The sequence below is a fragment of the Gorilla gorilla genome, chromosome 11 (assembly GCF_029281585.2).
Source record: "Gorilla gorilla gorilla isolate KB3781 chromosome 11, NHGRI_mGorGor1-v2.1_pri, whole genome shotgun sequence".
Taxonomy (NCBI): domain Eukaryota; kingdom Metazoa; phylum Chordata; class Mammalia; order Primates; family Hominidae; genus Gorilla; species Gorilla gorilla.
The window spans coordinates 133,198,101-133,224,384 of NC_073235.2; the positions used below are offsets into that span (position 1 = coordinate 133,198,101).

Below are 26,284 nucleotides of genomic sequence, written 5' to 3' on the forward strand. Positions count from 1 at the left end.
CTGGGTTCTGTCCCTGAGCCTCTGGCTGGAGTTATTGGAGTTCCTACAGGGAAGCCCCACCCAGTGAGGAAGGATGAGTCAGGGTCAGGCCTGAAGAGGCACTCTGGCTATAGTAGGCCACAGCCAGTGTGTTGGGCTGTGAGGGACACATCTTGGGACCAAGCCATCCAGCTTCCCTGGCTCCAGCAGAGGAGAAGCATGGCCTGGAGCTATAGAGATGGATGCCACCCTTCCCCTGCCCAGAGAACTTAGAGTGTTAGGCAGTTGTGAGTCCCAGTGCTGGCTGCTGAATTGCCACATTTTTAAACCACCAGATCTTGTGAGAACTCACTATCATGAGACCAGCAAAGGGAAAATCTGCCCCCGTGATCCAAATCACCTTCCACCAGGCCCCTCCCCCAACACACAGGGATTACAATTCAACATGAGATTTGGGTGGGGACACGGAGCCAAACCATATCACGATACTTTCAGCCTTCCTTACGGTTCGCTCTGACCACGTCATTAGGTTCTAGCCAATGGTATATAAGCAGAAGATATGTGAGCCACCTCTGAGTCTTTTCCTTGAAATAAATGAATGGATAAGCAGCCCACACTCATTTCCTATTTTTTCAGTGGGTAGGAGTGTATACTTCCAATTTAAAGAAGGTTTGCATTTTTGTTCTAGTGACTACTTTTAGGATTACCTTTATATGATTCCTTTGGTGCTCTATTTTAGACAGTATCCTTTAGTTTCCCACCCAGAAGATTTATAAAATCAGCCTGTGTGCCATTCCATTGTCCAGTCTTTTCCCTCTCCCATCCAATTTTAGGCTGTGCCATTACCATGTTTACCTTTCAGCCATTAACCTTGCTTTACATCTACTCTTGGATTTGTCAACACAATACCTTTGGATTCCTACCTATAAAATAAACAAAGAACTTGCCCTACAGCCTATTTTTGCTCTCTCCTCCCTGTTTTTTGTTTGTTTGTTTGTTTTGGTTTGGTTTGGTTAGAGACAGGGTCTCACTCTGTCACCCAGGCTAGAGGGCAGTGGTGCAATATTAGCTGCAACCTCTAACTCCTGGGCTCCAGTGATCCTCTTACCTCAGCCTCAAGAGTAGTTAGGACTACAGGTTTGCACCAACATAGCTTGCTAATTTTTCAAATTTTCTGTAGAGACGAGGTCTTGCTGGGTTGCCCAAGCTGGTCTCAAACTCCTGGCTTCAAGCGATCTTTCCACCTATGCTTCCCAAAGTGCTGGGATTACAGGCATGAGCCACTGCACCTAACCCTTCTCATATTTTTTGTTATTATACTATTTCTATATTGTCAGAGCATATGCATTTCATATTCTCATCTGTCACCCTACTGCCCACTTTTATTTTGGTCCTTTTGCCAGAATTTTTCAGTTCTACCTCAGTTTGCTGAAGTATATCTTCTAGTAATTTTCTCAATAAGGACTCAGAAACTACATTCCAAGAATTTTTCTGTTCAAAATTATGTGTTTGTGTTATTTATACCTGAAAAATAGTTTGCTCATTCTTTGTTTCTAGAAATATCTTATAGGTTTTTCTCCACTCTCCCGTGGCATTAAATGTTGCTGTGGAAAATTCTGTGGCCAATAAGTCTCCCTTGAAAATAACTTTTTGCCTACGCCGCCCATTCAATTCTTAATTTATCTTTAAAGTCCAATAAATTTGTTGGAAATATATCTCAGTGTTGGCTGTTTTGGGTCAATTTCTCTGTCACAGGGTGAAGAGATAGGTACTTTTGATATATACATTTCAATTTATATTATAATTCCACAGACTTTTTTCATCAAGTATTTATTCTATTATTTTGATTTTCTTCTTTGGGAGCTCCAATAAGTTGTTCACTTACATTCATTATTTTCTCTCTAATTTTTATTTTATGTTATTTTATTTGGAAGAGTGTCTTACTCTGTCACCCAGGCTGGAGTGCAGTGGAGCCATCTCAGCTCACTGCAACCTCCACCTCCCAGGTTCAAGTGATTATCCTGCCTCAACCTCCCAAGTAGCTGGGACTACAGGCATGTGCCACCATGCCAGCTAATTTATTTTTAGGAGAGTTGGGGTTTCGCCGTGTTGGCCAGGCTGTTCTCAAACTCCTGACCTCAGGTGATCCACCTGCCTCGGCCTCCCAAAGTGCTAAGATTACAGGGGTGAGCCACTGCACCCAGCTCATTTTCTAATTTGTTTAATCATTCTTAAAGTTTCTTGTTTCCTTTACCTATTTCTGTAATCTATGTCCTTCACTTTAATTTCTGAAATGTCTAATCTCCTTTATTTGCCTTCTAAATTTGTCTTCATTTCTCTGACTTTTTTTTTCTACTTATTTCTTAAGTTCTGGCTGTTATAAACACAATTACAGCTTTAGCTCTTCAAAGTATGCCTCTGAATTCCACGAGGTGTACTTCACTGGTAATTTCTTTCTTTTTTTATTTCTTTTTTTTGAGATGGAGTCTTGCTCCGTGGCCCAGACTGAAATTGCAGTGGTGCCATCACAGCTCACTGCAATCTCCTTCCAGGTTCAAGCAATTGTCCTGCCTCAGCCTCCCAAGTAGCTGGGACTACAGGTACATGGCACCACTCCAGGCTAATTTTTGTAATAGGATTTTGCCATGTTGATCAGGCTGGTCTCAAACTCCTGGCCTACAAGTGATTCACCCACCTTGGCCTCCCAAAGTGCTGGGATTCCAGGCACGAGCCACTGTGCCCGGCCATCACTGGTGATTTCTTAGACCTACTATTGCTTGACCCTCTTGGTACTCTTCTGCTGCTGCTGTCACCTTCTGCTTGATTTCAGCTACTTTTAAAACTTTCTTTATTGTGAATGATAAGACCACATATGGATATGTACAAGCATAGTGTAAATGATTGGCACTGTGTAAAAACAGATTGCTTTGTGGTTATTGGTTTCTGCGTGACAACAACCAAGACGGGATGTTGGTAGCCGAGGACTTAGCCCCACAAAAGTAGAAGGAAAACAAAATTAAATACTTGGAAACTATTGACATATAAAGTGTGTAAATCTTTGTTTATAGTTCTAAAGGATTATTTTCTTTCTTTTCTGTTTGCAGGAAAAAAGAGAAGGCATAGATCTAAAGTAAATGGTCTCCAAAGAGGTAAGAAGAAATGTGGGGATTTACTCCTTTGAACTCACTGTGGTCCTGTTCTTCCTGCCAGACCCCATCTTTGCTGCAGCCTCAGAATCTCCTATGGGCCACGGTAGCTTCAGACCTAATGGATTCTTCAGAGTACCAGCTAAGTCATTGTAACAAACAGATCCCAAAATACAGTGGCTTAAACCAAATAATCTAAGAGCCCAGAAGTGGTAGGCAGTCTGCCTTCCTTAACATGAGGTTTCCAACTGTGGGACCACAAGGGCTGAGCTGGTTGACATTGTCTCCCAACCAGTGGGAATGAAAAAAAAATTGACAAAAGAACCAGCCATTTATTTATTTTAATAGAAAGACTCAAAGGTCTTCTGCCCACATCCCATTGGCCAAAACTTGGTCACACAGCCAGAGCTAGCTGCAAAGCGAGGCTGAGAAATGTAACACTAGCCGGGCAGTCCTTGGTTCAGCTGTAAGTCTATTCTTATGGAAGAAGGAATGATTATGGGTGACAAATAGCAATATGCCTACTTGCCCTTTATGTTTGCCTCCAAAGTCACTGATTCCCTTAAATGAGGAGGAAAACTCAGACTCTCCATTTATTCAGATCCAGCCTTTTTGTCACCTGAGACTCTTTGGCAAGGACAGGAGCTGGAAGCTGAGATGCATTACAGAGATATGTGGGCAGAGACATGCCAGCCTTGATTAGGAAATGAGGCAACAGGAGGAAGTGTTAGAAAGGTGTGTTGTAACTAATACAGTCCAGGACAGAACATGGAGAAACAGACAGAGAGAACTTGAATCAATTACATGGAAGCCAGATCTAAGCCTAAGAAACACGGGGTTATTTTATTTATTTTTTTCTTTTTTGAGATGGAGTCTTGCTCTGTCACCCAGGCTGGAGTACAGTGCTACGATCTCAGCTCACTGCAACCTCTGCCTCCCAGGTTCAAGCAATTCTGCCTCAGCCTCCTGAGTAGCTGGGATTACAGGCGCATACCATCATGCCAGGCTAATTTTTGTATTTTTAGTAAAGACAGGGTTTTGCCATGTTGGCCAGGCTGGTCTTGAACTCCTGATCTCAGGTGATCCACCTGCCTTGGCCTCCCAAAATGCTGGGATTACAGGCAGTGAACCAAACTCAATCAGAGCATATGCCACACTGTGAAGATAAAAAAGGTGTGACAGTCCATTCTCTTCATCAGATCTTGTGAATTTTATGCTTATTGCATTCCTCCTTTTCTTCCTCTTCTTTGTCTCTCCTTTATTTCCTTCCATCTCCCATTCTACTTATGCTTCTCTTGCATACTTTATTTCTTTTATTTATTTATTTTTACATCTTGTAAAATACTTCTGGCAAGTTGATATGGCACTATAGAGATAGTAGCACTTTTTCCTCTAGAGCTAAAGCATATTTGGATATATTTTTTCCCATTACTTCTGATTATTTGTCTGTCACTCATATACATAGACACATATGTTTATGTAAATGATATATTTTCAAGTATAAGTAACTTTAAATATAACTCTACTATAAAGTAAGTATATACATATAATATTTCTAGCATCTCTATCATTTTTATTTCTATACCTATCTGTCATCTTGGTTATATTCCAGTTTGTACTTACCCAGGTCTAAGATGTTTTTTCCTTCATGTTTCTACTGGTTTCTATGGAAGCCTCTCTACCTTAACTATTTTATTAAAATACTTGGATTTGTTAAGTCTAAACAGAAATCACATTTATTCCTTCTACTTCCTTTTCAAACCTGTTCTCTCAAATAGTTCTTTTTTTGCCAATGGATGAAGTCTTAGGTAAGCCCTAGAGCTATGCTAGTCCCTTTTAGCAGTAATATCTCATTTAATATTAAAAAGTGTGAGCTGATATAATATTAAAACTGGAAATTATGTGGTAGGGAAGCTGGGTGAAGTCAGCATTTACTTTCATCCACACTTCCTCTCCAACTCCACTCAGTGTCTATTGCTTTCAGCTAATTTGGGTCTAGGAGGAGGAGGAGAAGGAAGTGGACAGGAGCAGGAATGGCCCTCATACTATATAGGTTGGTGCAAAAGTAATTGTGGGTTTTGCCTTTAAAAAAAAAAGGGAATAGCAAAATCTGCAATTACTTTTGCACCATCCTTATAGATTTTGGTGTCTCCTAGATATGGTGGATGCATGAGCCATATTCATTTGTGAGTTCTTCAGAGACACTCAACTTAGAGAGAACCTCTCAACCAAAGTTCCCCTAATTCAGGAACTTCAACTGGCTGCTTACCAATTCCCTCAGTCTCCCAGCTCTGGGAGGTCCACACTACACTCCTGCTGGGGTCAACTCATCCATCCAAGTGATTCTCCCAGAGAGAATATCTCTCAAGAAGAACTAAGTGAGTTCCTCCTTTCCCTAGGGAGACCTATAGGAATTATGACTCTTCATACCCTCTCAACATTCTAGGATTGAGTCTATCAATGTCTCTGACTTCCTCAAACTCCTGAAGGTGAAGATCAGTTACCTTGAAGCTGAAGTCTTCTCAGTTGCCTTAAGGAGGGAGGAGCAATTTACTCAACTTCTATAACATGGTGTTAACCTTTAGTATTTGGGTAGGAAATCCAAGAATAGCCACACTACTTCCTGTGGGGTATTTGAGCAAGACAATTTGCAAAGAATAATTACAAAGGAAGTCCCAAGAGCTCTATAGTATTAGCAGATCTTAAGCCCCAAATCTTCTAGTAAGTAGAGCTCAAGTAAACGGAACTAAACTACTTGTATACCTCTAATTTGTTTGTCCTCAATGGACTTTGATGAAAGGCGACTACTACAGGACCAAAGACATAGATGAACAGAAAAAGAGTCTTTGTTTGTCTAAGATATTTATGGTTGGACAAGTTCAAATTGTGGCCAGGCCATATAAAGAAAGAAAGGAAAGAAAAATACAGGGAGATGGTGTGGGGAGGGAAAGAGGGAAGGAGGGAAGGATGAAGGGAAGGAGGAAAGGATGAAGGGAAGGAGGGGAGGGGAGGAGAGGAGAGGAGAGGAGAGGAAAGGAAAGGAAAGGAAAGGAAAGGAAAGGAAAGGAAAGGAAAGGAAAAGAAAGGAAAGGAAAGGAAAGGAAAGGATCAGCACCTTTAAACATGGCACTCATGAGATGCTCCCGCACATACCTCACTATCTTTCTACCTACCCCCATCACCTGCTGAATCTAACAGCATATTCCTGAAATAGGGATTTAATCAACCCTTTGTTAGTCCTAACCCTAAGGCTTTCTGGGACTTGAATCTCTATACAAATTCCCCTTGGACAATAATCTCTTGGTTAGTTTCTTAGATCCTAATTTTTTGGCCAAACTTATGTGAATAAGGTCTTTGGTCATTTTCACTGTATTTTCAGCCTCAAAGCCTTCATTGAGGGCTAAGATGGTGGCTGGTGTCTCACCATCATAATGAGCAGGACAATCCAAATTCTTGCATTGCTGCCATTGATTTCTGCCTACAACCAGAGGAAATCTGCAATGTTTCACTTCATTTTGCAATATCTGTATGCTGAAATTTCTTCATTGGTCATAGGGGTAGTAAAAGTCTCTATCTCATAAATGAATTAGTAGATGTAAGTATCTTGTGTTAGTGTCTAACACATAATAAGCACTTAAGTCTTAGCCCTCATTATTATTATTCTTACAGTATTCTTTGGGATATAAATGAAACTGTCGTAAATTCTTTTTAAAATTAATGTTGGGGGGAGGCAAATGAATTTGGATTAATGTCACGGTAAAGGAAAGAAAATCTAGGATGAACCCAGGTTAACCATCAAAGGCTTGGTAATTGCAAGGCTATGTGTTACATATTTTTCTTTGTGTGTTAGGCTCTGGAAAAGTTATAGCTAAATAAAATTTTTGAAAGCACTATTATATATAATGTGAGTTTTTTACACCATCCATATTTATATTTTCCTATTTTCTCAGGGAGAAAGAAAGACAGACCTAGAAAACATTTAACTCTGAATAACAAAGTCCAAAAGAAAAGATGGCAACAAAGAGGTAAAAAAAAAAAAATACATTTTAAATAAATAATGTCTAAATTCTCATGCTCTTAGTAAGAAACATTTTTTTCCTAAATGCTTTATGTAGCTGTACTTACTGTTGAGAAATATATCAGATGTAGTCAAGTTCCAAAATATGTCAGGGAAAAAAAGATGATAACACCACAAACAAGTAGCTAGGTGATGAATCTGCAACCATACCCCAGGGCCCAGGAGCTGCTTGCACTGATTCCTCTGCTGAGCTGATAACTTTCAAGGCTGGAAATAGTTGTTGGCATAAAAACAAAAACAAAACAAACAAAACCTATGTAATTCACAAGTGATGTAGCTGTCCCTCCTCTTGCCCATCACCACGTGGTAATTGTGTGGACTTGGGTCTGCCCCAAGTAAATTACAGTTTACTCATCTGTAAAGTGAAATTAAGTCAGTTAGACTAGACTGGCTGCCTTCCAAGGCCCATACCAGCTTCCCATGTGGCTTCTCATTCCATGGATCTCCTACAGGACTCGGTAAAAACCATGGACAGCCCCCCCTCTCCCACATCATCAGCACAGAGCTCTTGTAGACTGTGCCTCTTCCCCAGTGTCACTGGCTGGAAGGGTTGGAACAGCAGCTCAGCATCCTCAAGTTCATTTTAAGACCTTTACACCTGTTTCTACTAAGTCAGCTCTTCAGTCCCCACCTCCACCACATAGAGGCTCTGAAATGCAAAGCCTCCTCCCTGTACAATTTGCAGATGATTCTGGAACTCTGATGAGCTGTTCTTTCAGCCAGGAGAAAGGTGCATGAAGGAGGAGGCAAGCAGAGAAGACAGACATCATCTCCTGCCAGCCTGCCCTGTTGTTATCCTGCTCAAATTTACAGACAAATTTGTCATCTAAAAGAGTTTTAACACTTAAAACTCTTTCTCTGGCCACATAACTTCATATAGACTCTCTCTCTCTCTCCCCCCCTATATATATATAAAAATGTATATATCTAGATATATACATTTATATATATATAGATACATATATATTTTTATATATAGATACATATATATATATATATTTCCTTTGGCTATGAATTCCCACACTAGAATGGCAGAAGCAGTGTATGCAACTGCCTCTCCATAGTTGGTGGTGGCAAACCTGCTTGGGAATTAAGACACCGGATGGTCCTTCTAGAAGATACACAACCCACTGCTGTTCCCTCAGTGAGAGTATCTCTTAAAAACACCCAGTACAGCTCCCATCCACAAGGTCTGCACCAGACCATGGGAATCGTGCTTCTTCATTATTCCCCTGCTGGCTCCCAGCTCAGCCCTCTGGCACCCTTGACCCCGCTAGCCATGACCTTCACCTTCACGCTTCTCAGAGGTGAGTCTGAGAGTCTCTCATTCCCTGACATTCCCAGGGACAGAGGTCCATCTCCTGCTTAGATGTCTTTAAACCTCATTTGGCTTAAGAGAAGGTATCTGACAATTCTCTCCAGAGAAATGTGGCCTCTCTCATAAGGCCTGGAGGTGGGGAAGGCTGATGCTGGCAGAACCAGGCTCCCAATCGCCTACCATGTTCTTTGCAGATAGACTGGCATCTTGCCTTAGGATATAGGAGTACTGGGCTCCTATTGTGGCATTCTTGGATGTTGAGGCTTCTGCGAATATTCTGAGATAACCAAAGAGTCGCCTAAACACGGTGATATACTCTTTTGCCAAGAATGATTAGTCCCTGCTATGAAAAAATATATATTTTAAAATAACTTTTAATTTTTTCTGAACATATTATTATTTTACGTGGTTAATGTAGAATTAAAACTGGTAGACCCAAGAACAGTTAAATCCTGCTTTGTCCAGGCATTTGACTGCCCGGATATACAATTGTAGTGAGGTGCTGGAGCCAGCGAACACACAAAGAACCACTGGAAAGCACAGTTCTGCGGCACTTATTACACATGATCTGCTCCTCAGCCCCGATGTCTCCAGGCCAAGAGCTGGGAAGCAGCGCAATGAGCTTCTGGTGTTTGCCCTGAAGTTGTTTGCCCTCAATAGGTTTTGATTGAAAGGAAATCCCTGCAGTCCAAGAAGGATTTAAACAGAGATAAACTGAGAGCAAGAGAATATACATTGACCAATAATGGCTAGGGCTGAACAGACCCAGGTTATGGCCAGAGCTGGATCTCCAGTTTGACCACTTTATGAGAAAGAAGAAAGCAGACAGAACGCAAGTGTCTTTTGATGGAACTGTGGGGAGAAGGGAGAGTTGGGGGAAGGAGGAGAGAAGAGTCAGAAGTGGCCAGTTTTCCTGGGTGCACCTGCAACTTGAGCATCATGAGTGACAGGAGGGAGAGTCCCACACAGAGCCACCCCTGTGTGGATGACATTTTACTGTGGCAATCGCATCAACTACCACACTTGGCCCAATCATGGTCTTTGAAACTGACCGATCTAGAGCAATTTTATCTGAGAGACAAGGAACTAGCGGTAAGAAAGCTTCATCTAATTCCTTGAGGTCTCCATTTTTCCACATTTTACATGTTTCTTTTAAACCTTTAGTTCAGGCCGGGTGTGGTGGCTCACACCTGTAATCCCAACACTTTGGGAGGCTGAGGCAGGTGGATTGCTTAAGCCCTGGATTTAAGACCGGCCTGGGAAACATGGTAAAACCCTGTCTCTACTAAAAATACAAAAATTAGCCAGGTGTGGTGGCGCACACCTATAATCCCAGCTACTTGGGAGGCAGAGGAATGAAAATCACTTGAACCTGGGAGGTGGAGGTTGCAGCCAGCCGAGATCCGTGCCACTGCACTCCAGCCTGAGCAACAGAGCAAGAGGGCAAGACTCGGTCTCAAAAAAAATAAAGGGGGTTGGGGGGAAACCTTTAGTTCAATAGCCAAGTTTATAATTCTTTTATATGGGTTTAGTCATCTCTCCTCTCCATGTATCTCCATAATATTTTAATAAACTTCCTAAGGGCAACATCTTGTGCGGTAGAGCATGCTTTTTCTCGGGATATGATTCCTCTTGACATGTGAATTATCAGTAAATGTCTGATGGTACCATTTTTATCTTGATGAAGTTAAAAAACAAACAAAAAAAACCCTCTAAGTAATTGTTATGACAGAGGCCCAGAAAATACAGTATCATCAATCCCAAGGTTTCTTTATGCTAGATTGAAGGAAAGATGCCTTTCCAGCCTAATCTGGTCATAATTTGCTCAAAGGAAGGAGCATTCATGATTGAGTATCTGGAGGAGTTTTTCTCCTGGGGCTTGCAGGACCCAAATCCGCACCCTATGATACCAGCCATGGGCACAGAATAATGGGCACAGACCTTTAGAAAGAAAGAGCATCCACTTTGTGTCCCTGACTTCAGCAAACACATTTGAACGATGCAGATCTAAACATACATCTGGAATGACTGGCTCTTTATTTGGACACACCGATCAACACACAGATACATGCTTCCAAGGTTTGTTTCTTTTTTGCGATGGAGTCTCGCTCTGCTGCCCAAGCTAGAGTACAATGGTGCGATCTTGGCTCGCTGCAATCTCCGCCTCCCGGATTCAAGCAATTCTCCTGCCTCAGCCTCCCAAGTAGCTGGGATTACAGGCACATACCACAACACCCGGCCTTTTTTTTTTTTTTTTTTTTAATTTTTAGTAGAGACGGTGTTTCACCATGTTGGCTAGGCTGGTTTTGAACTCCTGACCTCAGCCTCAGAACTCCATCCACCTTGGCCTCCCAAAGTGTTGGGATTACAGGCATGAGCCACCGGGCCCAGCCCTGAGATATCTTTTAAGTCAATCCTTTGTGCTATCTTTAACCATACAACTCTTAGGCCTTGTGCCTTAATTTCTACAAGTTCCTCTTGAATAACCTTCACTGGGTTAGTTTTTAAGTCCTTGGTCATTTTCCTCACCATTTTCAGTACAAAACCTTCCAAGTTTACATATCTGACTGGTAGAGTCTACCATGAGGTCTGTCTTGAGACCTTATGTTTCTACTTTTTATCTCTGACTCTTTCCCAAAGAAAATTGTCAACACTTTAATTTATATATTTATCTCTGAGCATCAGTTTCCTCTTCTGTAAAGTGAGGATAGTACTAGTGCCTATTTAATACATTTTGTTGTAAAGATGAAGTCGGTTAATAGAGGCAAAGATCTAAGGATAGCTCCTGGCATACAACAAGCACTGAATACGTGTTCAACTTCATTCTTGCTCTCCTCCTGTTGCTTGGGAAGCAGGTAAAATACTGTTTCAAATTTATTTGGAATGATTTGGAGATATTAATAGAGAAATATAGGATGCGTCTCAGTTAAGCATTGTGGTTGTAACCAAGTCTAGATCAGAGGTCAGCAAAGTATGACCTACAGGGCAAATCTATCCTGCTGACTGTAAATAAAGTTTTACTGGAACACAGCCACCGTTGCATCCTTTGATGCATTCATGACACAACTACAGAGTTGAGTAGTCACAACAGAGGTTATGAACTGAAAAACCTTAACTACTTACTATCTGTCCCTTTACAAAAAAAGTTCCCGACTCCTGATATGTTTCTTTAAGTTCTAGACAGGATCCTGAAAAGTTGCATTTGAATGGTGGTTTTGTAAAACACTACTATTTGCAATGTAAAGAGACATTTATGTTGTTTTTCAACTTTCTCAGGAAGAAAAGCCAACATTAGACCTTTGAAAAGAAGAAGAAAAAGAGGTAAAAAGAAGTGATCGATATGTTTTTCATAATTAAACATTTAATATTTAATATTCTGTACTGTGAGTAACAAGTCAGTTTTCTTAATTGGCATATGGAGCTAGTACTGGAGCCTTAAAGTTGACCAGCAGTTCATTTTAAAACCCTCAATACCTGCTTCAGTGGAACCAGATCCCCAGTGCCCCAGTCAACCCCTCATGCAGGGTTCCCTGAGCAATGTGCACTTTCTTTTTTGTTGATTGATTGATTAATACGTAATAGATAGAAATACTTGGGGGTACGTGTGACAATTTGATACTTTTATATAATCAAATCAGAGTTATTGGGATATCCATCACTTTAAATATTTACCTTTTTTGATGCCAGGAACATTCAGATTATTCTCTTTTAGCTATTTTGAGATGTATAATCAAGTCATGTTAACTATAATCACCCTATTGATCTATTGAAAACACCAGGTTTTATTTCTTCTATCTAACTGTATATTTGAATGCTTCGTCAATCTCTCTTTATCCCTCCTCTCTCAATGTGCAGTTTCTTCTAGAACCCCCCACACCAAGCTTCCCTTTTAGTGTCAGAGAAAGCTCAAGTGAAAAAGTGAAGCAAAGCAGTTGGCAAAGAGGGAGACAGATGCCACCCCGAAAGGTGCCCCATTAGGTGCCACTCTGCCATCCTGCCCTCTGTCCCCTCAGTCAATGCCTGGAATGGGGAGATGAGGCTAAAATTTGAGAGTTTTTTTTTAACACAACGTCAAATCAATAATATGAGTGGAAATCTCCCTTCAAAACATCAGGAGGAAAATCATTGTGTGATAGGTGGATATGACCAACCAGCTTGAAAGTTGAGATCCTACCACGTGCCAGGCTGTTGTGTCATATTTTAGAGGGTGGAATGGAGGACAACAGTATCTACAGCTATCTAATGTGCCATGAAAGAAAGACTTTGAAATGTAACTTATTCATGGGGGAAATACCTCCAATACATTTTGAATTATAAAAGAAAGCTTTCAAGACAGGTGGGGAGGGACAATGCACAGTTGTAAAAGTAGATGGAATGGAAAAAAAAAAATGCTTCCTTGCAGGTCCAAGAATTCCCAAAGATGAAAATATTAATTTTAAACAATCTGAACTTCCTGTGACCTGTGGTGAGGTGAAGGGCACTCTATATAAGGAGCGATTCAAACAAGGTGAGTTTACTGGTCCATCTACGATTTTCAGCTGGAAAATATCCACACAGATAGCATACTGTTTAGGAGCAGACACCTACTTTGAGGTTCTGCAAAACCAGCCCCAGACTTGAAGATTTGCTAGGAGCTTTCCTAGGACTTGGGACATCATCACATTTACAGCTAGGGTTTATGAGTGAAGCATGCAAAACATACCATAGGGAAAATGCACATGGGGTGAAATTCAGAGACAACCAAAAGCAAGCTTCCAGGAGTCCTCTCCCAGTGGAGTCATGCAGGACTCATTTAATTACCGCAGCAACAAATTGTGACAACACATGTAAAATGTTGTCTACCAGGGAAACCAGCCTGAGTTTAGGAGTCCAGGGTTTTTACCAGTCACATGGGTGCCCTCTGCCTAGCACATACCAAAATTCCAGATTCCCAGAAGGAAAGCAGATGTTCAGCATAAACCATATCATTTGCGCAAACGGTTTAGGCACAGTGAGCCCTCTTCTTCATTTATGGTTATAGATAAATGCAATTTATTTACATATGTCTGAAAATAATACATCAGGATCAGTAGTTCCCAGATTACACAACATTTTAACAAGATTTCTTTGGATAGGCTATCTCAAACTTATTCTTGTAAGAGAATAGAAATAAATTGCATTTGTTTATAACCATAAATAAGAGGGATTTATCTCTAAAGGGCTTTATCTTTATGGATAAACAATATGTTTATCCACATTGTTTATTATGAAGAGTTTAGCCCACAGTGAGTTCTGGGAATGATAGAACTCTCCTAAAATCCAAATTCCTAAATGCCAGTGGCCAAACTTGCATATGGACAATGGCTGACCTTGCATATAGGCCCTCTAAGGAAAGTCTCAGGCCCACTCTGTTAACTCTGTTTTGCACAACAATGACATTTTCACACTTTTAAAATTCATAAAACATTAACCTATGAGGCCATCTCCTCTTACCCTATGTGAAAGGCCCACAAGACATCCAACTAGCACCCACTACAAGGGCAAGCACCTCAGTACTTGGGTGGAAAATGTACACATCTGAGAATCTCAGCAGTAACTTTCACAGCCCCATTTCCCATAACATCTGTTTAGCCTTCTGCTAAATGGTAAGATCACAGGGTTTAGAATCAGAAGACCTGCATTCAAGTTTCAGCTATACCAAGAGTGTCTGATTCATCTACAGCCAGGTTCTCGGTCTCTCTAACCTTGAACTTCCTTCTCCACAAAATCAGAACAATAATATAACTTGCCTCACTGTATTATTATGAGAAAAAATAAAAAAACAGACATAAAATACTTTGCAAGTTACAATTGTTAAATTACAGAACTAATGTTCATCTGTCATGGTTGACACCTCCCCACAACATAGTTCTTTGAGCACCAACAAATATAAATGTTTGCCCCATGACTATGTTGCATAAGCATAATTTAACTTCTCCCACTATATAACATTTCCATAATTACTTTTAATATAAAATAGCCATGAGTTCAAAATATGAAACATAATTGATTGTGCCACATGTACAACATGTTACAAGACAAGGCAGATGTGGCTGTAGTAACAGCTTCCACATGGCCACCTGGGGACCCAAGAGCATAGTAGAGGGCTTTGTGCCTTCATCCACCTCTCTGAAATTCAGGCTGACTCTATATCAGGTCTCAGAGAAGGGAGGAGGAAGAATTCTGCTCATTCTTTAAGGCCATTCTTTGCACCCACCCCCACCTTTGGAATATAGCAAAATACGTTGAAAAGGTAAATGTTGGTAGTAATATTTCTTCTCATTGCATGATGGTCAAAGAAATGTACACACATGACAGAGAGAACCCTTCATCTCTGTTCCTTCAGGCTGGATATGAAGCCCCTGATATCTGACAGGAAAATTCAGACTTCACTGCTACGATCCTAAGCCCAAAGTGGGTGGCCCCAGACCCCAGCATGAGGGGAGGCCAAGTTCAGGTGTTTTCACAGTTGGGGAGCTCACTTTGCCTTGGTCTTACAGGAACCTCAAAGAAGTGTATACAGAGTGAGGATAAAAGGTGGTTCACTCCCAGGGAATTTGAAATTAAAGGAGACCGCGGAGCATCCAAGAACTGGAAGCTAAGTATACGCTGCGGTGGATATACCCTGAAAGTCCTGATGGAGGTATTCTAGTGACAAATGGCTGAAACCAAGGATTTAGCTGTCATGCTTCACTAACACCAAGCTTTAGCAGAATTTCTCAGTGCCCAGAAATTCATCATGACTTCCTCTGCCCAGGTCTCCATGCATATGTTATTACTAACGTTCTCACCTGAACATCACGTTGGCTGGCTTATATTACAGCTTAATCCTCTAAGTACTTTATTTCTCACCCTTTTGAAGGTTGGACAGCAAATTGTGGCCTTGACTCTGCCATTAATAAACTGTGGAATTTGGTCACATGAAAGTAACTTAAGTTGGAGGGGAGGTCTTAAATTTGGGGGGGAGGTAAACGTTAAATACACACACACACACACACATATATATTTAACATATATATATATATGTAGTTCCTGGATTACAAAATATTTCAACAAGATTTCTTTGGATAGGCCACCTCAAATTTATTCTTGTAAGAGAATATAAATAAATTGCATTTTAAAGTAACATTGCTTCTCATATGAACCCCTTGATGCTACAAAGCAGGCACAGGGTCTTTGCTGCAGATGAACCTGTGTCTTTCGACTCCAAATACAGTGCTTTCTGTTGCACACCCACAGTCCTTCCTCATGCCACTCTAACAATTAAAAAAAAAATCTGCCAGGCACAGTGGCACATGTCTGTAGTCCCAGTTACTCAGAAGACAGAAGCAGGAGGGTCACTTGAGCCCAGGGGTTCTGGGCTTAGTGTACTATGCCAATGAGATATCCATGCTAAGTTCAGCATCAACATAGCGGACCACCAGATTGCCTAAGGAGGGATGAACCAGTCCAGGTTGGAAACAGAGCAGGTCAATACTTTCCTGCTGATCAGTAGTAGGGTTTCACCTGTCAATAGGCACTGCACTGCACTCCAGCCTGAGCAACATAGCAAGACCCCATTTCTAAAAATAAATAAATAACTATTACACAAATAAAAGATCTTTGCCCAGTAAACACTTATTGAACCAACATCTAAAGCTATGGAGGGTATACAAAGTGTGAGCCCCTTCCCAGAAGGAAGGCTGTGCTTTCATAATTACAGGCCTGGACACGGTGTCAATGTTCTCACAAGAGACACCTGCAGGAAGAGGTACAATAGATCAGAGAAGAGAAAGTCATTTCTGGCTTTGAGGTTGAGGACCATTTTGTGGAACTCTTGCACTGAGCTAGGTCTAAAAAGATGAACAACTAGCAAAAACGTAGAATGGGGCATTCTACATATATAGAAAGGACAGCCTGCAAATCTTCTCCACAACGTGTCAAGAAGTTGGGAGTAATGAGGTGGCTACATTCTCTGGACTGATTGTAGAAGTCATGAGGCCAGAGGAAGGCATTGAAATGCTTCCTTGAATCCCTGGAGAATCATGAAAAGTAATTTCCATGAAAACACCTTGAATTTGAGTTAATAGTGGGATATCCAGGTAGGAATATTTGGAAGGCAGTCAGAAATACTAAGCTCACAAAATAAAAGCAAGAACCCATCAAATCATTTATCTCTTTTCTTTTTTAGAACAAACTTCTGCCAGAACCACCAAGCACAAGAAAAAAGGTGATGATCAAGTGATCTTCTGCCAATGTCTCGTCTATTATGTTGTTGATTTTCTGTCTCTGTGGCCTTACAGTCTTTAAATTGACCCATCATCATAAAATTTGATTTTATAATATGATGCTTTTGCCGTTGCTGCTTTCAAACATTATTCAATGTATAAGTCCAGGGCTCGTTTGAACATCAAAACGTTTGAGATAGAGGTGGGAACAATCCTCAGAAATAGATTAAAAGACAGAACTGAATTGTATGTGTTTTTTAGCAAAGGAGCTAAATGTCATACTTTTTTTTTTTTTAAGAGAAAGAGTCTCGCTCTGTCGCCCAAGCTGGAGTGCAGTGGTGTGATCTAGGCTCACTGCAACCTTCACCTCCCTGGTTCAAGCGATTCTTGTGCCTCAGCCTCCCCAGTAGCTGGTACTACAGGCGTGTGGCATGATGCCCGGCTATTTTTTTGTATTTTTAGTAGAGATGGGGTTTCACCACGTTGGCCAGGCTTGTCTCAAACTCCTGACCTCATGTGATTTGCCTGCCTCAGCCTCCCAAAAGGCTGGGATTACAGGCATGAGCCACCATGCCTGGCGCCATACTTTCTTTAAATATAAAAGATAGGGCTGGCATTGGAAAAATAAGCATGAGTTTGAAATGCACAAAACAGTGTGCCTTTGCAACCTCAATATAAACACTGGTAGTTTTTCACTGGTTTTTCTGGATTCTATATTTTAGAAATAAATATGAAGCAAAAGTTCCCCTAGAAACATCCCATGGTCACTACACATGACCTAATGGAGAATTCCCCCTAAAATGTATATACAGGCATATGTCACCCAGGGAAGCAAACAACAAAAAAATTCTCTCCTTTTCTTTTATCTTTTACCTCCACCACACACACACACACACACACACACACACACACACACACACACACACACACAGAGTTCTTCAGGTGAAAATTTTGGACTGGGAGGCAGAGTGCCCTGTGAGGCTGCTGACCTGGAAAATCTTTTCGTTTGTGGAGAGGCCCTTTGGCCCCAGTAAAAGGGCTGCACAGACCTCACTTCTATCTGTGAAGGTGAATTCTCCCTCCGTGGAGGTAGTATATGGAGTTCATAGACCAGTGGTCTTCATACTATATGTATTCTATGGAAAAATGGTGAGATCACTGATGCCTTCCATGGCCTCTCCAAGGCTGGGTATAAGAGAGAACCTGGTGAAGGAAGGAGATGGAAGAACTTCCATTTTCCTAAGCTCTGACATGGGTGACCTTGGATATTTCTGCCATACCAGGAAGTCACTATCTTTACAAAACTGGCTCCTGGGGCTACCTGCTCCACTGGCTTTATGACTAGAGATTCAGTGACTAGGCTCTGTATCCACTGGGTTTTCTGGAGAAAGACATTATTTGATATAATTATTAAAATCAAACATGTCTACCCACTGCCAGACAGTCAAGGCTGATGCAGTCTGGGCTAATCAATTGAGCTGGCCATCTCCCATCCCTTCATCACAGGCACCCTCTCTCCATTCCCTGAGGGCCCACAGCTCTAGAGGTGAAATTGCCTCGGTTCTCAGAGGATCTCCCCGGAGGGTCTATCTTCCCTCCTCTCCCCTCGGTTTCTAATGCTTGTGTCACTCTCAGCACCGCGTGGTAAGTGCTATTGTTGCCAGCTTTCCTGCTTATAAGTTTTTTGTTAAACCTGCTGGTGATAGCTGAGATACCCCAGGATAATAAGTCATAAAAGTCCAAGCTAATCGTTTACTGGCTGCTAAGAAACCTCTTCTCCCAAGTGACAATTGTGTTCATTTGTTCATGCACTTATGTATCCATTAAACAAACAACTGTGGAGCCACTGCAAAGCTCCAGGTGATGGGCTTGGCCAATGAAATAATGCAAAACAAAGGAGGCCAAAAGGATGAACCTTAAGGATTCTGTCAACCTCATTGTCTTACCTGGGTGAATAACTCATGGGATGGAGTGGGAGATTCTAGGCCACTAAGCTGCTATACATTATCTTAGCCAAAAGGCCCAGATTGCTTCTGGCAGGTGGTAATATGGCCACCTCTTCTATCATCATGCCTTGGATCCCACTGAGTGGTTTGTCTAAGGCTTCTCTGCCTTGAGCTACAGGTAAAAGCTTTAGCAGTCATTGTTGCATTCCACAGATACCCTAGGTCAAAGCAAGCTCTCAAGATTCAGGAGAAAGTGGAGAGGTGCTTACCTTCAGGAGAAGAGCTACAGTACTGGGGATCTTGGAGGCATTTTGTCTTCAAAGATGTGTTCCTGGAGAGCTGCAGAAAGGGTTAGAGTTATTCCTGGGACACCTGCATGGCATCCAGGACTCTGGGCCCTGTGGTCACTGGGAGCTGTGGAGGAAGAGTCGGCCGATTCCCTTTGCAGCTTCTCTGGATGGAATGACACTTCCTTTTTTTTTTTTTACAGAGTCTAGCTCTGTCACCAGGCTAGAGTGCAATGGTGCAATCTCAGCTCACTGCAACCTCCAACCCCCGGGTTCAAGCGATTCTCCTCCCTCAGCCTCCCAAGTAGCTGGGACTACAGGTGCACGCCACCACACCCAGCTAATTTTTGTATTTTTAGTAGTGACGGGGTTTCACCATGTTGGCCAGGATGGACTCGATCTCTTGACCTTGTGATCTGCCCTCCTCGGCCTCCCAAAGTGCTGGGATTACAGGCATGAGCCACTGCACCTGGACACTTCCAAATTTAGACAAACATGCCTGCAGGCCCCTTGAAGTAGGAGGACCGAAAGAGTTGCTCCAGCTCAGTCTCCCTGAATGGTTTCACGAAGGCCTGCCTTGGGTGTGAGAGCCAGGAAATGGCACTTGCATTGGGCCAAACTGTCACTGACACATAATTTAGTGCTTTTTTATTCTTCAGTTAGATGTACAGGTCCATAAAAGCAGACATGAAACAAAAGAAGGGCTGTGGCATGAATCCCTTAAAAATAAAGAAGTCTGTTCAAATGTGGGGTTAATGAAAAATCACACTCAATATTGTACCAATCTTTCTGTTTTTTTCAACAGAGAATACTGGAGTCTCACAACAATACCTTAGTTGACCCTTGTGTAAGTATAAATTTCCAACTATGACCCCAAAATAAGTCAGGCCTTTCTCCAGGCACACTATGTCATGACTGCCTTTCCCCGAAGCATGCTCAGTCTCAGGTGGAGTATGTTGCTGTGTGTGATGAGAAGATGCAAGCCAGGTACCTGGGTCTGGGATTGGGTGTCTCAGTGCAAAAGCATCCTTTTGTTTCAGTAGAAATCTTCAAATTTCCTCATTTCGCTTAGAAAGTGAGTATAGGAGGCTGAGCTCTAGATCATCGAGGCCTCCAGAGACAAGAACTTGAAGTAGTAATGGGCAGGGCTGGCCTGCTGATTAGGGAGAAGGATCAAATGTCAGAAAATAAAAGCATTTTCAAGTAGGTGGTGGGAATGGAAAGGAAAATCCCAAATATCCGCTCCAAGGTGCAGACAGAGCTCAGTCAGCCAGAAGGAACAGACTGAGCCAAGCTGGTGAGTTCGAGATGTGGACTCTGTCATTAGTTCTGCAGAGGAACACACAGAGGAAAAGTGAGTCTCTTATGAAGCCCCTATTGCCACTCTTGAGGGAGGTTTAGGCTCAGTGTGCTGAGCTGGTTAGGACAAAAACCATCACCACTTGGCACGACGAGGCATGTTTACTCTCACTTCTTGACTGGTGCTCAATGATGTACAAACCTGATTCCACAGGCTCCATTATCAATCAAAATTAAGGCTGTTTAGGAATAAATAAATTTTTTGAGACAGGATCTTGCTGTGTCACCCAGGCTAGAATGCAGTGACACAATCACAGCTCACTGCAGCCTCAACCTTCTGGGCTTAAGTGATCCTCCCACCTCAGCCTCCCAAATAGCCAGGACTACGGGTGCATGCCACCACATCAGCTAATTTTTTTAATTTGTTGTAGAGCCAGGGTCTCACTATGTATGTCGCCCAGGCTTGTCTTGAACTCCTGAGCTGAAGTGATCCTCCCAACTCAGCTTCCCAAAGTGCTAGGATTACAGGCATGAGCCACAGTGCTGGCCAGGAAGAAATAATTTGATAATGATTTCTTAAAAGCCAAATGTGAGGAGTGACTCAATAAAACACACCAACAAAGTTGGGAGTATTGGGAGTTTTTAACAAATTGAAATGCCTTTTTTTTTTTTTTTTTGAGACGGAGTCTCGCTCCATTGCCCAGGCTGGAGTCCAGTGGCACGATCTTGGCTCACTGCAACCTCTACCTGCTGGATTCAGGCAATTCTCCTGCCTCAGCCTCCCACGTAGCTGGGACTACAGGTGTGTGCCACCATGCCTGGCTGATTTCTGTATCTTTAGTAGAGACAGGGTTTTGTCATGCTGATCAGGCTGGTCTTGAACTCCTGACCTCATGATCTGCCTGCCTCAGCCTCCCAAAGTGCTGGGATTACAGGCATGAGCCACCGCACTGGCCACAAGTTGAAGTGCTCTTATAGCAGAGGTCCCCAAACTTTTTGGTGCCAGGAACCAATTTTGTGAAAGACAGTTTTTCCACAGACCGGGATGGGGTTGGGGGCGGGATGATTTTGGGATGTTTCAAGCACATTAAATTTATCCTGCACTTTATTTCTATTATTATTACATTGTAATAGATACTGAAATAATGAAATAATTATATAACTCACCATCAAGTAGAATCAGTGGGAGCCCTGAGCTTGTTTTTCTGCAACTAAAAGTTCCCATCTAGGGGTGATGGGAGACAGAGACAGATCATCAGGCATTAGATTCTCAAAAGAAGCACGCAACCTGGATCCCTCGCATGTGGAATTTACAACAGGGTTTGTGCTCCTATGAGAATTTAATGCTGCTGCTGATCTGACAGGAGGTGGAGCTCAGGCAGCAATGCGAGCAATAGGGAGCTGCTGTAAATACAGATGAAGCTTCACTCACTCGCCCACCACTAACCTTCTGCCGTGTGGCCCATTTCCTAACAGGCATGGGTTGGTACAGGTCCTTATCCCGGGAGTTGGAAACCCCTGTTTTGTAGAAGAGTTTAGGAGAAGAGAGAGGGACTCCTCACACCAGAGCTGTCCTTTCTCATTGAAGGGTACAATACAGAAGTTACAATCACTGGATACAGATCGCGACATGCAGGCTCAAATGTCTCCATGCAAGACAATCAGTAAAACTCTAAGATCCAGAAATAAATCAGTGTCCTTTTCAGGGTCACTGGGTTATGCATTAATCACTGTGTCAACAATTTGAGAGACTCATGATAAGATTCAGGGACAAGATTTCACCATGAATCACAAGACCTTCCCAAGGTGGGTTAATTGGAAAGCCTGTTTACTTTTAAAGTAAACTGCCAAATGTGACCTGTAGATTATCACATTCCCTTTTTGATTAAAAAAAAAAAATCTTCCCATGGAAGTATTGCTGATAAATCTGCTAGGTTAAGGGGATAGATGTTCTTCATTCCTTGTCAATGGGAAGGCTTATTCCAGGAGGTCATGTCCCTCGGTGGGGGAAAAAAACCTTGTTATTGCAACCAGGCCAGTTTGCTGACAAGATGAGGTAGGTCATGACACACAGCTACATGCTATTCTCACTGGGGAATCAGTATTTGGCCTTAGCCATGGATCGAAAGCAAGCACAATGCAAATCATGAGTGACTTAATAGCCAAGAAAATAAACTATGTTTATTATTAGGTTGGGGCAAAAAAGTAGTTGCGGTTTTCGCCATCAGAAGTAATGGTGAAAACTGCAATTACTTTTTTGCACCAACCTAATATTATAATCATAACAACTTGAAAACACAATAGAATAAAGAAGTTAGTCCTAAGAGTAACCAAATGAATAAGTCATCAATTTATAGTTGCTGTTGCTTGTTGAATACAAGCAAACAACTTGAAAACACAATAGAATAAAGAAATTAGTCCTAAGAGTAACCAAATGAACAAGACATCAATTTATAGTTGCTGTTGCTAGTCTTCAGACTTTCATAATTTTACTTTTCTTGGAAGAAATAAAACAATGAGTGATTCACAGCATTAATAATTTGAATAGCAGAAATATAATGCACACAAAAATTATAATCAAAAAGAGAATTTGTGTACAAGAATGGGGGAAAAAAAACCTGTTCCATTAGGGAGCCAACTAAGAAAGAAAATTAAATCCAGGTTCTTCTTTAGAGACTTACTATAGCCAGGAAATAATTAAGCCCAAATTGCAAGCAAATAATAATTTTTGAAACTCAAAAATAATGGTCTGGGCTAGAATCTAATAATAACTATGCTATAATTTTCTTCTGAAAGATAATTTTTCTCTCTTCGATCTCCCTTTTCTGCCAAAGAAAAATCATAGGCCAATTTTATTTGCAATATAAGTTTTAGTCTTATTGTACTTGACCTGATTATTTATATAAAAGGCAACAGGAATAGTGATTGTCCATATAGGCTCCTTTTAAGTTGGCTTTGCTGGAACCTTTTCATTAGACATTTTAGATTAGACTTTTAAAAGCTTCTTCAGGCTAGAAAGCCAAGCCAAGGATTTATCATCAGATTGTGTCTGCACTACTTGTAAGAATTGGGTAAATTCCTCCTTTCTTGAAGTCCCCCAAATACCTCAAGGTTTCTGGGCCTGTTGGGAAGGGACATTACTTAACACGAGGTCAAAAAACCTACAAGAGATTGCAGTACATTGAGCTCCACAGAGATAGTGCTGGCGCAAGTGAGAGCTGGACAGGCCCTGGGCGACTCTGTACCTTGCTGAGGAAAAATAACTAAACATGGACAAAGCAGATCCTAAGAAGCTGAGAGTTGAAATGTTATCATATGCATTTTTTGTGCAAACTTGTCAGGAGGAGCATAAGAAGAAGAACCCAGATGCTTCAGTCAAGTTCTCAGAGTTTTTAAAGAAGTGCTCAGAGATGTGGAAGACCATTTTTGCTAAAGAGAAAGGAAAATTTGAAGATATGGCAAAGGCGGACAAGGCCCATTATGAAAGGGAAATGAAAACCTATATCCCTCCTAAAGGGGAGAAAAAAAAGAAGTTCAAGGATCCCAATGCACCCAAGAGGCCTCCTTTGGCCTTTTTCCTGTTCTGCTCTGAGTATCGCCCAAAAATCAAAGGAGAACATCCTGGCCTGTCCATTGATGATGTTGTGAAGAAGCTGGCAGGGATGTGGAATAACACTGCTGCAGCTGACAAGCAGTTTTATGAAAAGAAGGCTGCAAAGCTGAAGGAAAAATACAAAAAGGATATTGCTGCATATCGAGCTAAAGGAATGCCTAATTCAGCAAAAAAGAGAGTTGTCAAGGCTGAAAAAAGCAAGAAAAAGAGGGAAGAGGAAGAAGATGAAGAGGATGAACAAGAGGAGGAAAATGAAGAAGATGATGATAAATAAGCTGGTTCTAGTGCAGTTTTTTTCTTGTCTATAAAGCATTTAAGCCGCCTGTACACAACTCACTCCTTTTAAAGAAAAAAACTTCAACGTAAGACTGTGTAAGATTTGTTTTTAAACTGTACACTGTGTTTTTTTTGTATAGTTAACCACTACCGAATGTGTCTTTAGATAGCCCTGTCCTGGTGGTATTTAGCCACTAACCTTTGCCTGGTACAGTATGGGGGTTGTAAATTGGCATGGAAATTTAAAGCAGGTTCTTGTTAGTGCACAGCACAAATTAGTTGTATATGAGGATGGTAGTTTTTTCACCTTCAGTTGTCTCTGATGCAGCTTATACAAAACATTGGTTGTTCTGTTAACTGAATGCCACTCTGTAATTGCAAAAAAAAAAACAGTTGCAGCTGTTTTGTTGACATTCTGAATGCTTCTAAGTAAATACAATTTTTAAAAAACTGTATGAGGGAACTATGTAGACAAGGTACCAGGTCAGTCTTCTTCCATGTTTATTAGCTCTACAAAGCCAATCTCAATCCCTCAAAACAATCTTGTCATACTTGAAAATATGACACTCTAGTCAAAGCCTTGGTAAAATAATCAGTGTTTCCAATCTGTCCTGTTACAAAAGAAACAGATTATTATTGAACTTATGCAAATAGCCGTTGTCATAAGAATGTTTATGAATAGTTTCCAAATTATGGCGAATTCATGTAGAGAGAGAAAAGTAACTGTTTTGGTTTCGCTCACAAAAGTCTACTTTACCTAAGTGCTGTCAGATATAAGTAACTTAAAAAAAAGAGAAGTTTTCTTGACTTTTGAAAACAAAATATGAAAAGAATCGGCAATGTTTCAAACAAAAAGGCATAAAAGTCACTTAATTCCTCCATCAATTTAGTCTCATGTAATTCTTATTTTGCTGGTGTTGGGTTAGCAGTCTTCATGAAGACATCAGTTTTTCATTAGAGTTCTGGAAGTTTTATCTAGTCTAACTATATGATCTCCAAAGTTATCAGAAACCTATGTTCAAGAGTACTTGTCAGAGCCTTTTCAATAAAAAAGCAATTTTGGATTATAGTTGACTTCAAATGCTTGTAGAGAAAATTTTAAAACCGTAACTGTGGATGTCAAAAACTTAGAATAGCCACGGTTAAAATCTAATAGAAGTACCCAATTGACAAGGAAATTTAGATATTTTGATTACCTGCAGCATTTTAAGATAACAACCAGAATCACGACTGATAGTGTGCCATTAAAACTATTAGATTTTTACAAATGTCATATAATCTTTAGGATATTCACATTAATAACATATCTATACAAATATTACTTTAGAAAAGACTTAATCAAAATTATGACTGATAACAGATTTTTATAAATTTATATAATTTGGGGAACATTTTATCGATAACATACTCATAAGTGTAACTGAAAGAAGATCTAGTATTATGTATCATTTGACAGTTTCTCCCATACAATTTACCAAATCAGTCTAATCATTTAATATCTCTGCAAGAGGAGAGATACATTCTTTGAGGTCCCTCAGAGGTCCAACTGGAAAATAGCAAAGTAAATTTAGGCCAAAAAAACAATTTAGGATTTTGATCTTGGGGAAACCTGCCAAAGATGTAGAAAGGTATAAAACACTTGATCAAAATGGAATCACAGATCATTGTAAAATAATAATTATTCATTTAACCAGAGTTATAATCAAAAGACTTCAAAAGCAATACAGAAAGTTACATGGATGTAAAAATCTTAGCCCTTTCAAAGCTCAGTTTTCTTGAGTAATCAAAAACTTAATAAAGACAATACAGGAATTATCTTAATAAAAATAAGTTTTGGGCCAGGCGCCGTGGCTAACACCTGTAATCCCAGCACTGTGGGAGGCCAAGGCAGGCAGATCACCTGAAGTCAGAAATTTGAGACCAACCTAGTCAACATGGTGAAACTCTGTCTCTACTAAAAATACACAAAAAATTAACCAGGCGTGGTGGCATGTGCCTGTAGTCTCAGATACTCGGGAGGTTGAGGCAGGAGAATCACTCGAGCCCAGAAGGCAGAGGTTACAGTGAGCCGAGATTGCACCACTGTACTCTAGCCTGGGCAACAGAGCAAGACTCCA

General features: G+C 41.0%; 1 protein-coding gene across 9 annotated transcripts in view; it reads left to right on the forward strand.

Moving 5' to 3' along the window:
• Positions 1–26,284, forward strand: part of SP100 (SP100 nuclear antigen) — a 127,620-nt gene that overhangs the window by 73,448 nt on the left and 27,888 nt on the right. For 5 of the 9 annotated variants that reach the window (XM_019022213.3, XM_019022215.3, XM_055379677.2 and 2 more), the window contains 7 exons: positions 3,084–3,128; positions 7,076–7,150; positions 11,798–11,842; positions 12,924–13,028; positions 15,040–15,182; positions 16,710–16,748; positions 19,785–19,826. In XM_019022213.3, the coding sequence (XP_018877758.1) occupies positions 3,084–3,128; positions 7,076–7,150; positions 11,798–11,842; positions 12,924–13,028; positions 15,040–15,182; positions 16,710–16,748; positions 19,785–19,826 (494 nt within the window). Of the gene's footprint in view, positions 1–3,083; positions 3,129–7,075; positions 7,151–11,797; positions 11,843–12,923; positions 13,029–15,039; positions 15,183–16,709; positions 16,749–19,784; positions 19,827–23,619; positions 24,258–26,284 lie in introns of those variants that run through there. The other 4 variants (XM_019022214.4, XM_055379678.2, XM_063695262.1 and 1 more) reach the window with 1 other exon arrangement.